The sequence below is a fragment of the Gymnoscopelus microlampas genome (assembly GCF_963454915.1).
Source record: "Gymnoscopelus microlampas genome assembly, chromosome: 8".
In the NCBI taxonomy this organism is placed as follows: domain Eukaryota; kingdom Metazoa; phylum Chordata; class Actinopteri; order Myctophiformes; family Myctophidae; genus Gymnoscopelus; species Gymnoscopelus microlampas.
The window spans coordinates 3,445,420-3,460,695 of NC_139945.1; the positions used below are offsets into that span (position 1 = coordinate 3,445,420).

Below are 15,276 nucleotides of genomic sequence, written 5' to 3' on the forward strand. Positions count from 1 at the left end.
AATTTTAACATCCGTGGCCATAGGGTAAGCACTTTATATTTGGAAGTTGAACCTTTATGTAGATGTACATGGTTAAATAGAAAAAGTGCAAAAAAAACAAAACAGGTTGAAGTTTCGTATGTTTCAGGGCTACAGCAGTTAGAACCACGCCACCCTCGGACCAATCAGACGACACGCTGCCTCGCGCAGTTGCGTCCGTCGCGTGACGTCAGCGCGTCTCGTTGCGTGCCTTGTGTTGTGTTAGAAGAAGCAGAAAGATGAAAGCTAACAGCTAACTTTAAACTTTACACCAGAAACATCACAATAACACGTTTACAACAGGACGAATTCAACACAAAGGTAACGATTCTAACGTCCTAACGAGTTACAGTCACAGTGTGTGGTGTTGTGGTTTGGTTTTATTGGTGGTTTTAGAGGTTTATTGGATAGCTAAAAGTGTTGACAGCTAACATGTTGTTGATGTTAGCTTTGATATAAACACAGCCATGAAGCCACTATGTTTACACTTTATACACTAGTAGTCAGTGTTAATGTAACTCTGCCATTATGTTTACACTTTATACACCAGTGTTAATGTAACTCTGACACTATGTTTACACTTTATACACCAGTGTTAATGTAACTCTGACACTATGTTTACACTTTATACACCAGTGTTAATGTAACTCTGACATTATGTTTACACTTTATACACCAGTGTTAATGTAACTCTGACATTATGTTTACACTTTATACACCAGTGTTAATGTAACTCTGACATTATGTTTACACTTTATACACCAGTGTTAATGTAACTCTGACACTATGTTTACACTTTATACACCAGTGTTAATGTAACTCTGACATTATGTTTACACTTTATACACCAGTGTTAATGTAACTCTGACACTTTGTTTATACACTAGTAGTCAGTGTTAATATAACTGACCGTGTTACAGATGGAACACACTAGGTTTACACTCTAGTTAATGTTAATTTAACTCAGTTTACACACTAGTAGCCAGTGTTAATATGACAGTGTTACACATGGAACACACTAGGTTTACACTAGTAGTCAGGGTATTTAACCCTTAACTCTGACAGATACCATTTCTGTCTCTGAGAGTGTGCAGTATTGGTGGACAAGAGCGAGGAAATCTGTCTATATAGTATGATGTGAGTGTATACATGTGCTGGATATATATATATGTGTGTACGTCTGTAGCTATATTAATATCAATATATATTGTATAATGACAAGTATTGTGGAGCCTGGGGGAGGTGGGTTGTGACAGCCTGTCATCAAACCTGCCTGTTTAGTTTGGTCTTGTTCTTTGTTTAGTTTAGTTTTGTCTAGTCGGTGATTTTGTTTTATGTTTAAGAAGTGATGTTTATGTTGACCAAAACTCAGCAATGTTCACTGAGGCATCTTACTGCTTGGTTTGTGTTGTGTATATAGTCCATTGGTTTTCAAACTATCTCATGTCAAGGACCCCCAAATTGACACATATATTAGCCTGCCCTGCAGACCCCCATTTGAAAATATATGCAGGCAGGGACCCCTACAAGAGAAGGTAGTTATGGCTATAGCAGTGATTTCTCAACCATTTTAATTTCAAGGACCCCCAGTTGTGCATTAGGCTACGGACCCCCATTTGATAACATTTTGATATCCAGGACCACCCAAGCTACACTTGTAGTATCATCAGTGTTAATCTAACTCAGAGAGTGTACAAATGAAGCCAAATGGACCCTAACGGGTCCATTTGGCTTCATTTGTACACTATCAGAGTTACAGACCCATAAGGGTCCATTTGGTTCCTAACTATCAATCATTTTGCTGGGGACCCCCTGGAACCCTCTCAAGGACCCCTAGGCACAAGGCTCAAGGACCCCAAAGGCACCACTCTCTTCACACAGGGTGTGATTTTTTATTTATGTTCAAATAAGTGTTAAATAGCATCTCTATTCTGATATAGAGTTTGCTATACAGTGTGTGTTCAGTAACAGGGGGGTTCAGTGTATTCCATTGTGGTCTAAAACTGTTCTGAGGGGCTTCATAATAATTACTAGGGATGGTGTGACAATAATCGTTATCGTTTATCGTGATAACAAAAAACGTTCACAATAATCGTATGGCAGAGATTTTAACTCTATTATTATATTATATTATCGCGATAATATCGTAAATCGCAATTATTTTGGTCACAATAATCGTGACATGAAATTGTCGTGTTGTCCCTTCCCTAATAATCACCTTTACTTGTCAGGAAATGGAAGGGAAAAAAAGGAAATGAGTTGTATGAATGCGTGTATACAATGTAGATCATAGTTAGTCACAACAAGCTTTTGTTAATACTTTATATTGGTTCAATATTTATAAAACCCACAGACGCACTTAACCCTCATTTCACTTCAACGTTTTTCAAAAATACTCCTTTTGTGTGACAGCGTATGACTAAGTACTATGGCATTTACTTAAGAAAAAGGAAACAAATGAATAGATCCTCTATTCCAGAGCTATGGCCGTTTGAATGTGGATTGTTTTTTGAAAAAACACTTAGAAAACAACAGAAATCAGAGAAAATGTGACTTTTATAAATCCTTTAAGGTGCCTAGACAAAATGACGTCCGTGGCAGGAAAAACATATTCAATGAATCAACAAAGCATAACAAATTAACACGATAATACATGTGTATTAACAAAGCATTTTCTTAATTATTATTGGGCCTTTTTTTTCCTCCTCCTCTATGCCCTGATTTTACCTAGTTTTTACATTGACCCTTTATCCTAGTCTGATTGCCTCTGCTGGTTTTTAAACCCTGGGGGTCCCAGGGGTCTTCAACAGGGGGTCCGGGGACCCCTAGGGGGTCCTCAGAGTTACTACAGGGGGTCCGCCATATCTTTGCGTGATAGGATTTTTTTTTTACCTTAACCACTTGAACCCTAGCATCCCTTTTCTGAGGAGAACTTTAGCCAAAAATAGCAGATCTACAAGCTCACAACGCCTCGCGCTGCGAGGCGTTGTGAGCTTGTAGATCGGCTATTTTTTTGGCAAAGAGGTGTTTGGTGTAGAGAGAAAAAAGAGTAGACCAAGTAAACAAAAAAAGTTAAATCTGAAACACAATTTTATACGATATAGAGGGGGTCCCTGCTTCATCTCTCTCTCAGCTAGGGGGTCCTGAAAACGTTGAAGACCCGGCCTTTGCTGTAGCACTTTGAGGTTAAGAATGTTAAGTGCGTTCTGAATAAAAATGTAATATTATTATCATTATTATGTCATCAATACAAAACGCTGTATGTACAAAGGAGACGGTGGCAGTGAATGCACATTCACCTCTCCTTCAATGCCAGGTTTCCACCCGATAGCAACGAAACAAGTTCTGTAGGCCAGACACACACACACACACACACACACACACACACACACACACACACACACACACACACACACACACACACACACACACACACACACACACACACACACACACACACACACACACACACACACACACACACACGCACACACAGTGGTTGGTTGGTTGGTTTCCAGAGTGACATTTAGAGGGAACCTGTTTGTTTGTCATACACAGTGGGTGTTATGACAAGTCTTTTGTTGTGTGTGTGTGTGTGTGTGTGTGTGTGTGTGTGTGTGTGTGTGTGTGTGTGTGTGTGTGTGTGTGTGTGTGTGTGTGTGTGTGTGTGTGTGTGTGTGTGTGTGTGTGTGTGTGTGTGTGTGTGTGTGTGTGTGTGTGTGTGTGTGTGTGTGTAACATGAGTGATCACACCCATGCTGTTCTCACATGACCCTGGGCCTGCAGCTCATTATGAGACTTGTCTGATCAGTGAAAATATGTCACTTTGTAGAGCAGGTTACTTCAATGTTTTCAGCCCAAGGACCCCTAAGCTGAGAGGGGGATGAAGCAGGGACCCCCTACTACAAACCCTCAATACTTGGTGATCTTGACCTCTGGCTCTTTTTTCACCTCTACGCCAAACTTCTTTGCCGAGAATAGCCGCTTGTAGATCTGCTATTTTCGGCCAAAGTTCCCCTCAGAATAGGGATTCTAGGGTTGAAGTGGTAAAAAAAAGAATCCATATCACACAAAGATTTGCCGGCCCTCCTGTAGTAACTCTGAGGATCCCCTAGGGGTCCCGGACCCCCTGTTGAAGACCCCTGCCGTTGTAGAGGATATACAGCTAGGAACGTAAAGCTGCAAGTTCTTTTGACTTTGTGCCATTTATAGATTTCTTTGGCTTTTCAAAAATAGCAGATCTACAAGCTCATAGCGTGGCGATGAGTGCTGCACTATGAGCTTGTATATCTGCTATTTTTGAAAAACTGTGTAAATTTGTGCAAGTCTTCTGAATATATATATATATATATTTTAGCGGTGCCGACCGCTCTATACGTGGCTTTGACTCTGTGTCTGTGTGTCCGCTGTGTGTCCGTCTGTGTGTCCGTCTGTGTGTCCGTCTGTGTGTCCGTCTGTGTGTCCGTATGAGCCCGGGATGAGCACGCCAAAGAAGCAACACATACAAACACACGCACACACACACACACACACACACACACGGACTTGGAGATTGCCTATGCCATCTCTCCTCTCATTTGCCACACGTGCCACCGGTTATCAAAGAGGGGTCCAGGGACCCCCAGGGACGTCCGCCCGTATGAGCACGGGATGAGCACGGGATTTTAAACAGCTATAACTCCAGTTTGCAGCATGCCACCAAGTCCAAATTTGGTATGTGGACTTAGACCACCAATACGGTCCGAGCATGAATTGCTCAAGCCCCGCCCCCTCTGTCTTCCCATTGGCTGGCCTTTAAACAGCCATAACTCAAGTTCGCAGCATGCTACGGAGTACAAATTTTGGACATGGACTAAAACCACCAATAGGGACAAACTGTAATTACTTAAGCCCCACCCCCTCTGTCTGCCCATTGGCTGGGCTTTAAACAGCCATTATTCCAGTTTGCAGCATGCTACCAAGTACAAATTTGGTAAGTGGACTCAGACCACCAATAGGGACGAACTGAAATGAGTGAAGCCCCGCCCCAAAGGCACCGCTTCCTTCACACACGGTGTGATTTTTAAAATGAACATTTTGAACTCAAATCTTATTGCTTCTGGGGATTCTACAAATGTCTTCTAAATCCAGTTAAAAAAAACAAACATATGTCGCTATATCTCAGTGGTTCTCAAACTTGTTCATGTCAAGGACCTCCCAAAAGGATATGTATTTGGCCGTGGACCCCCATCTGAAAATATGTTGTTCCAGGGACCCCCCAGAAGCAAAGATATGAGTGAAAAAAATGTTCGCTTTAAAAAAAAAATATATATCCAAAGATTTTTCACTAATTTTCTGGAGAATCAGCAGCTGAGTAAAAGTACAAAAGTATTGGTATCCAAATGTACTTAAAGTACCAAAAGTAAAAGTACAAAAATGTTTGAAAATAGTCGATCTACAAGCTCACAACGCGTCGCAATGCGACGCGTTGTTAGCTTGTAGATCGGCTATTTTCAAATAGCCTAGGTATAAAATAAGGCTAAAATGGTTAATGTATGTTTTATAATGAAATAATTTATATGTGCAAAGTAACTAGTCACTAAAATGTTCAAATAATTGTAGTGGAGTAAAAGTATAATATTTGCCTCCGGGATGTAGTGGAGTAGAAGTAAACGTATAGACAAATGGAAACACTCCAGTTAAGTAAAAGTACCTCAGAATTGTACTTAAGTACAGTACTTGAGTAAATGTACTTAGTTACTTTACACCAGAGAGAGAGAGAGAGAGAGAGAGAGAGAGAGAGAGAGAGAGAGAGAGAGAGAGAGAGAGAGAGAGAGAGAGAGAGAGAGAGAGAGAGAGAGAGAGAGAGAGAGAGAGAGAGAGAGAGAGAGAGAGAGAGAGAGAGAGAGAGAGAGAGAGAGAGAGAGAGAGAGAGAGAGAGAGAGAGAGAGAGAGAGAGAGAGAGAGAGAGAGAGAGAGAGAGAGAGAGAGAGAGAGGAATTTGGTGAAACATCACTTGGTCGTTTTGTAGTTGATTTGATTGATTACTTTTATTAACAGTTTGCAAAAAGGAACGGTGGTACGATTATACATACTGTATGGTGCTAAAAGGATAACGCAAAAAGCCCTGAGGGCATTTTTTATTTATTTCCATTGTGGTCCTTCTTTTTTGGGTGAACTATCCCTTTTAAGCTTAGACTTTTTACAGGGACCAGTTACACATTGCAGACAGGTCCTCTTTTATGTGGGTTTTGAAGGAGGGTAAGGACTAAGGAGGAGTCACACTTTTTTATGACTGTTGGTAGGGTATTCCACATGTTTGTGGCATAGCAGTAGAAGGAATTTTACCCCATGTTTGTGCCAAATATGGGGTTGAAGGAGATCAGTGGAGCTCCTAGGTGCTGGTGTGAAGTTGAAGCCAGCTGAACTTCATTTTATAGTGTCCGTTGTGTTCGTTGTGGGGCGTGAAATGCTACATACGTCATACGGCTGATTTTAATTGAGTTTTGGGTATTTGAACTTTGGAGCAAAGACATTAAAATGACATTTCTGTTGTTTGGCTTTTAGACTCCGTTAGCAGAAATCGCACAGGTACTACAGATATGACAAAATAGTCTAAAGTGCTGTCCGGGGACCCCCAGGGGTCCTTGGACGGGTACCAGGGGGTCCCCAGCAAAATGTGTTAATATAGTGTCACAATCATTTTAACCACTAGCATATTTTGTAGTTTGGCTATTCAAAAATAGCAGATCTACAAGCTCATGCAAATCTTTGAATATATATATATTTTTAAAGCGAACATTTTTAACTCAAATCTTTGCTTCTGGTGGGTCCCTGGAACAACATATTTTGAGATGGTTTTAAATAACTAAAAAATATTACCCCCCAAAAAATAAATGTCAACTGCCACTAGCGGCCTAACGGTAAGGCCGACTGACATGTCAGTGGATGTGATGGATGCAGCTCATAGTGAACTTTACTCAGGTATCTAGTTTGTCGCCGTACAACCTTCCTAGCCTGTGTTAGGAAAAAGAAAAACTGCCAAAAAATGGCTGGAACTCAAACATCAAAAATCTGTGAAAGTGTCTGTTTTCAAGATGTTTTTGCCTTTATCTCTGGAACAGAAGGTCCAATCTGATCTGTCTGTCCAAAGCTTGTTGGATGTGTGACTTTGAGGACGTTAAAATTATGGTAAACTATGGTAGTTGTTAAAGGGACTACACCATGAATTAAAAAAAATTAAATAATATTTAATATCATATTGTTTATGTCCCTCAAACGTTTTTCAAAAGGTTTGAGCCTAAATCAAGCCTCAGATATACTCATTCCAACTAACTTCTCTCTGGCTTATAAAGCACTTTCACCTGCAATACCACAGCTCGCATTCAGTTTAAAACCCTGGTGCTAGCCTATAGGGCAGTGAAAGGAATAGCTCCTTCTTACCACCGGGTTTTGGTCAATGCCCACACCCCTGCCCGACCACTCCGGTCTGCCACCTCGGGGCGACTGACTCCCTCGCCACTCAACGGTCCTTCTGGTCGACCGACACGGTCACGACTTTTTTCTGTTCTGGCCCCACAGTAGTGGAATGAACTTCCCACTGATGTCAGGACAGCAGAGTCACTGCCCATCTTTCACCGCAGGCTGAAAACCCACCTCTTCAGGAAACACTACCCTTCCTCTTTGCCTGGCCTACTTGTTGTTAACTAGTTGTAGGAACTATTTGTATTGCTGTATTGGATCTTGCTTAGTCGATACACTTTTGTATTAGCTCGTGCTCATTTGATTTGGCTATTTTATCTCATGTGTTTAAGAAATTAGGTAGCTGATATATTGCACTTTTACCTTAGCGCTAGGTATACTCTTGGTTGCTTGTTTTTACAGGAAATGCACTTAACACTTCTGGTGATTAGTAGTTTCGTTCCCTACCTATGTTGAATGCACTTATTGTAAGTCGCTTTGGATAAAAGCATCTGCTAAATGACTGTAATGTAATGTAATTGTCCTGTTTGGCACGGGGCGCTATTGAGCCAGTTTGTATGCATGTTATCTCCTGGTTCTGTGTGGAAAAAAGTAAAACAAAAATAAGAAAAAAATAAGAAAGATATATATTTAAAAAAAAAAAATATATATATATATATATATATATATATATATTTTGGTTGGAACTGAAAAACGGGAGGAATTGTTCCCTGACGTGACGTAGGCAGGGGGACCAAATCAGTTTGGCCTGTTTTGAGACCAATTTACAGAAAACCCCAGATTTGCTGTGAAAGCCTGACAGTACGTTTTAACAGCGGGCGACTCTCGGGTGATGCCGGGCGACATCGTCCAAAAGATAAAGAAAATCCATCTTTCATCGCCCCCCCGCCCAGTTAGGGCCCAGTTAGGGCAGGGCCTACATTTTCAGGCCCGTTAAACTCTAGTGGGGGGGGAGTGAAAACATTCAGTCTGAGGTTTTATTCATCTTTAATCCATGCTTATTGTGAGTGTGTCTCATTCTCTCCTCCAGATCACTCTACTGCTCCTTATGAAGACTCGTCAGCTCCTCTGCGTTCACACCACCTCCTCCTTCACCTCCTCGCCGCATCGCCCTCCACCTCCTCCCCTGCAACAACAATGACACCTCGGTTCTTCTCCTCCTTCGTCGTGCTCCTGCTCCTCTCCTTGGTGGCTCTGCTCCTGCTCACCCTCCTCCCCCCCGTGACGCCCTCTCTCCCCTCCTCCTCCTCCTCCTCCTCCTCCTCCTCTCCCCTCAGCCCCAGCGGTGGGTCGTGCGGTCCGGGTCAGTCCTGGGCGGTTCGACTCCACGCTGCCGGAGGAGCTCATCATCAGGAGGAGGAGGAGGGGCTGGAGGATGAGGATGATGATGATGATGATGATGATGAAGAGAGTGGGCCTGTGGACCTGGATGTGATCGCTGACAGGGTGTGGCTGAAGCACTTTTTTTTTTACAATGAATTCTGGCTGTGCCACTCAGAGCCAAAATTCCATAAATAAGCATGGCATTGAATGAGTTAATGGGTTAAAAAGTGATTCATGAACATGTAGTCTTGTCATTGTTGTTAACCCCATAGTGTCTCTGCTCCTCCAGGTGGCAGAAGAAGCCGGTCTGGAGAACCAGGGTCAGATAGGACAGCTGGAAGGCCACTACCTGCTGTGTTCCTCCTCCGGTAGCAGGCCGGGCTCCAGGCCTGGGCCCGGAGTAGGAGCCAGAGCCTGGAGAAAGAGGGTGGAGCCTGGGGACGTGCTGGCGGCCCACCCCCACGTCCTGTGGCACTCCCAGGAGAGGCTCCTCAGCAGGTCCAAGAGATCCGTGGCCTTCAACGACCCCCGCTACCCCAACCAGTGGCACCTGGTCAGTCCCACACACTCTCTGTGTGTCTGTCCTTGGTTTCTATGTCTGAAACGCAGGGACGTGCACAGATAGACTGTATAGGTGGTGCTAGAGCACCTGCCCTCTTGACCAGAAGTGCCAAATCTTTATGTGATATGATTTTTCTTTTTACCATAACCACTCGAAACCTAGCATCCCTTTTCTGAGGAGAACTTTAGCCAAAAATAGCCGATCTACAAGCCCACAACGCCTTGCAGCGCGAGGCGTTGTGGGCTTGTAGATCGGCTATTTTTTGGCAAAGACGTATATAGGTGTAGAGGGAAAAAAGAGCAGACCAAGTAAACAAAAAAAAGTATAATTTACTTGAGCACCTGCCCCTCAAAATGTCTGTGCACGCCACTGCTAAAACGTCACATAAAAAAACCCTTTTATTTCCATTTTAACGCATTCAATCCGAGAACGCATCTGTGCCATTTTAGATTTTTTGCTATAAACATTATTTTATACTTATTTATTTTTTTAAACAACATTTTTAACTCAAATCTTTGCTTCTGGGGGTCCCCGGAACAACATATTTTTATGGGGATCGGCGGCCAAAAACAAATCGTTTTGTGGGGGTCCTTGACATGAAAAAGTTTGAGCACCACTGATGTAGCAACAATAGTTTTTTTCAGAAAACAGTTAGGATTTTGGAGACATTTGTCAAATGTTGCAAATGTTCGCTTTGAAAATATATATATTCAAAGATTTTTTTTAAAATAGCAGATCTAAAAGTTCATAGCGAGGCACTCGGTGCTATGAGCTTGTATATCTGCTATTTTTGAATAGCCAAAGAAATCTAAAATGACACTGATGAGTTCCCGGATAGAATGGGAACCCATTTAGACCTTGAAAGCCTACACGTTGTCATGCCTTTTAAATCGTGTCAGTTACTGTATATCTTATCATCTTATCTATCTACAGTATCTCTTATCTCCATATTCTAACTTTTTGTATTCGTCCTACTTGATCACACTACTCTACAGCGTGACACAAAAGCATCAACAGTAGCAGATACACACGCTGGAAACGCAGCTCGAAGCCACACGTTTTTGAGCTTGTAGATCTGTTATTTTTCTTCTTCTTTCTTCTTTAGAAATGTTTTCTTTCACATCATGATGATCATTAGACAATAACCCACCTAATCTCTCAGACTCCCCCCCCCAGTCAGAGTTAGGAGTTTGAATGAAAGTAGACTTATGTGCATCATGTCATTTGTATATAGATGTGCAGAGGACTTAAAGGGATATTTCACTTTCAACAAAACTTTGGGTCATTTTATCGTCTACTGAGGCCTTTGTGAGCCCCCCAGACAGTTTATGAGTTGCTTGATTCAATATTTAGATATTTGATATTCATTTTATCAGACTCACCCCACCCTCCTAATACGTGAGGGGCCGTGTTTTTTCGATTACTTTTTTCACTTATTTTATTTAATTTTTTTATTGTATTCAATTTGTTTCATTTTCCAAAAAAAATATAAAAAATAATAAATGAAAAAAGTAATTGAAAAAATATGCGTATTAGGAGGGTGGGGTGAGTCAGCAGAACCAAGGACGGGTGTTTTTGATGAATCTAACATGTTAAAAATGGAGTTTGAAGTTACAATGGGTTTGTATAGGAAGGGGGCGTGTCTGATAAAATTAATATCAAATATCTAAATACTGAATCAAGCAACTTAAAAATGGTCTGGGGGGCTCACAAAAGCCTCAGTAGATAATAAAATGACCCAACGTTTGAAATATCCCTTTAATTTAACTGACAAAACCTTTTTTGAATATTTAATAAAAATCACACCCAGTGTGAAGTGGGCGGTGTGTGGTCATCACAACATGACTCACTTAAAAAAAAGGATAAATGACTTTTTTCCATACTGCTATTCATAGGGCTGCACATGTGTCATGTGTTTCGCTAGCCAATCACAGTCCTGTATTTGCAAAGTCAGCCAATCACATTACAGCTAGTGGTGATGACACTAGCTGTAATGTGATTGGCTGACTTTGCAAAAGTATAGATTTGCATTGACTGTGGAAGGGTTAGGGGTGTAGACTGTGTTGTAGACTATTGGCCAATCACGGTGCAGGATTGGTCAGTGTCCAAAACTCACTTATAGAGGGCGGTTACACCGCCCCAAAAATACAAAATAAACTGTCACATATGCCAGTGATCACCCTCCTCTGTGCCAACGTTGGCACCCGTGCCTAAAGGTTGCCACTACCTACCTTATCTATTGCACTCAATGCCGTTTCCGCCGTACGTGCATATGACCGTTTTCTCTGAACTGTTGACACGTGTTGACTCTAGAGGTGTGGGTGGTTTCCAAGGAAGACAGGAACCCATGACACACACACACACACACACACACACACACACACACACACACACACACACACACACACACACACACACACACACACACACACACACACACACACACACACACACACACACACACACACACACACACACACACACACACACACACACACACACACACACACACACACATACATACATACATACATACATACATACATACATACATACATACATACATACATACATACATACATACATAGAGGTGTGGGTGGTTTCCAAGGAAGACAGGAACCCACACACACACACACACACACACACACACACACACACACACACACACACACACACACACACACACACACACATAGAGGTGTGGGTGGTTTCGAAGGAAGACAGGAACCATCACACACACACACACACACACACACACACACACACACACACACACACACACACACACACACACACACACACACACACATAGAGGTGTGGGTGGTTTCCAAGGAAGACAGGAACCCACACACACACACACACACACACACACACACACACACACACACACACACACACACACACACACACACACACACACACACACACACACACCCCTTCCTGTTGTGTTGGAGAACTAGAAAATATGTATACATCTTTGAATATATGTTTTAAAGCAAACATTTTTAACTCAAATCTTTGCTTCTGGGGGATTCTACAAATGTCTTCTAAATCCTAACAGCTTTCTGAAAAAAACATATGTTTCTATGTCAGTGGTCCTCAAACCTTTTCATGTCAAGGACCCCCAAAATGATATGTATTTGGCCGTGGACCCCCAAATCAAAATATGTTGTTCCAGGAACCCCCAGAAGCAAAGATTTTAGTTATCCAACAATATACTGTATATATATATTCAAAGATTTACATTTTCCACGAAAAAAAAAAGAGCAAATCTACAAGCTCATAGTGCCGCGCTATGAGCTTGTATCGACGATCGCGCGCATCAATCATATCAAAACACAGGAGTTGACTGCCAGTCAATGACACATCAGTGGCTGCTATTTATATAGTATTATATCACTACATAATAATATCATTGACCCAAATGGCGTTATATCAACAAGGATAGGGTGATTAAAAAAGTCTCCTGTGTCTCCTGCTAACCCGTCTCCTGTCCCCTGTGTCTCCTGCAGCACAACGAGGTGAACGTGGGCATGGACATCAACGTGACGGGTGTGTGGGAGAGGAACATCACAGGACGGGGGGTCACTGTGGTGGTGGTGGATGACGGGGTGGAGCACACTCTGCAGGACATCCAGCCCAACTATGTGAGGCAAAGAAACCCAACCACCAACCTTCTATCTTCATGTTCCATTTTTTTTTTTTTATAAATCGACCACTTAAACCCATTTAAGACTGTGGAACTCATCTGTGTCATAGCAGATATACAAACTCATAGCGCGGATAAGCTTGTAGATCTGTTATTTTTTGAAAAATTGTGGACAATTTGTTCAAATCTTTAAATATATATATATTTTAAGCAGATTTTTTTTTTACTTCGATCTTGTAGATCTGCTATTTTTGAATAGCCAAAGAAATCCTAAAATGACACAGTGTTCCCGGTCTTGATGGATTAAACCCCATATGGTTGAACAGAGTCCCTCAGGGCTCTATACCAGTGTATTTTCAGTTTTCTGTTACTCTGGGGACACAATGTCGCAGCACAACACGCTATCGATTTGGGGTCCTTGACATGAAAAAAGTTTGATATCAGTGTTGATTTTGACATCAAATTTGGATTTACTTTTAGCCATAGACTTCTGAATAAAATTCCACTTACTTTTAGTCATATTTTAGGGATTCGTTTTTTACTTTTTAAAATCATACGATTTTAGTCGACAATATCTACAGTTTTTTTTAGTCGACTAAAATATATGTCAGCAGGCCGTGTTGGTATCGTAATACTGTACCTGATTTATACTTCGCTGTGTGCTAAAAAAAAAGCAGATCTACAAGCTCACAACGCGTCGCAGACGCGTTGTGAGCTTGTAGATCTGTTCGGAGCGTGACACCCAGGAGCAACCAAACATAAAATGACTCCTCTTTAGTTCTACTGGATCTCTTCTCTACTATAGTCCCTCCTTAACTTTTTAGTCTAGTTTTTATTTGTTGACGACATTTTCGATATATTTGGTCATAGTTTTAGTCATCGTCGCTTTATTTTTACTCTCCGCCAGGAGAGTATTGTTATCACTGCGTTTTCACTTTCTAAACATGACACACCGATTGGTCAAGCCTCACGTGACACGTGAAATACTGTGATCTGATTGGCTAGTGACGCCACCGGGCCTATATATACATGGCATCACTCTGACAGTGTCTCCGCCACTGTCAGAGTGAGGTAAGACGGGAACCATGAAATGGCTGCATGGCTGTTACATAATTGGCAGATAGGACAGATAGGACATTTATATAGACAGGAGGGATATGACATAGGACACTTATACCGACAGGAGGGATAGGACACTCACACAGACAGAACGGAAGAGGACACTTACCCAGACAGGTTGGATAGGACACTTACATATACAAGAGGGATAGCGACCTATAAATACATGTGTCACTGTGATAAGCCAGATTCCAATACCGAAAATCCGGCCACTAGCTCACTCCCAGACCTTCGAACCGGAAGTAGTCAAGTAGTCGCGGTCCAATTGTTCCTATCTGTCTTATTGGACAGATAGGACAGATAGGACACTTATATAGACAGGAGGGATATGACACTTACATAGACAGGACGGATAGGACAGGAGGGATAGGACACTTACACAGAATGAACGGAAGAGGACACTTACCCAGACAGGATGGATAGGACACTTACATATACAAGAGGGATAGCGACCTTCGCGACTTTCGAACCAACACAAGTCTTCTGGCGGAGAGTTGTGCTCCGAGGAGCACTTTTTCTAGTTTATTTTGTTTTCGTCTGTGAAAAAAGGTAGTCGATAGTTAGTCGGTAGTTTTTTGTGCTTTAACACAAATCCTCTCTTCTGGGGGGTCCCTGGCCTAATAATACATATCGATTTGGGGGGGTCCTTGACATGAAAACAAGTTTTGAGAGCCACTTGCTTTTTGCTCCATCCGTCCCACACCCAGAGTCCAGAGGGCAGCTACGACCTGAACAGCAACGACCCTGACCCCATGCCCCACCCGGACAGCCGCAGTGACAACCACCACGGCACGCGCTGTGCCGGAGAGATCGCCGCCGTGCCCAACAACAGCTTCTGTGCCGTGGGCGTGGCCTATGGCAGCAAGGTGGCAGGTGGGTCAATGGCATCTGATTGATTGATTGATTGATTGATTGATTGATTTATTGATTGATTGATTGATTACTTTATTAACATGTTTGATAACAGTACGGCAGCAAAAAGGATTACACAAAATGTCCCAGGGGACTTGTTTCCATTGTGGTCCATTGTACTCAATTCATCAGTAAGAATTACATTACAATACATACACTACATCAGTAAAAGCTCAGTAGCAGCAAAAGGTGTATTTACAGAAAAAGGAGGGGTGGGGGGCAGAGGATGCCAC

The 15,276-nt window shown here is 42.2% G+C and overlaps 1 protein-coding gene across 1 annotated transcript in view; it reads left to right on the forward strand.

Moving 5' to 3' along the window:
* Window positions 1-228: 228 nt before the first annotated feature.
* pcsk7 (proprotein convertase subtilisin/kexin type 7) overlaps window positions 229-15,276 on the forward strand; it is a gene marked incomplete at its 3' end in the record, with an annotated part of 72,837 nt that continues 57,789 nt past the window's right edge. The window contains exons 1-5 of the mRNA XM_084064038.1: window positions 229-339; window positions 8,509-8,924; window positions 9,091-9,354; window positions 12,876-13,010; window positions 14,839-15,004. Of these exons, the coding sequence (XP_083920164.1) occupies window positions 8,616-8,924; window positions 9,091-9,354; window positions 12,876-13,010; window positions 14,839-15,004 (874 nt within the window). The 5' untranslated portion in view covers window positions 229-339; window positions 8,509-8,615. The remainder of the gene's footprint in view (window positions 340-8,508; window positions 8,925-9,090; window positions 9,355-12,875; window positions 13,011-14,838; window positions 15,005-15,276) is intronic.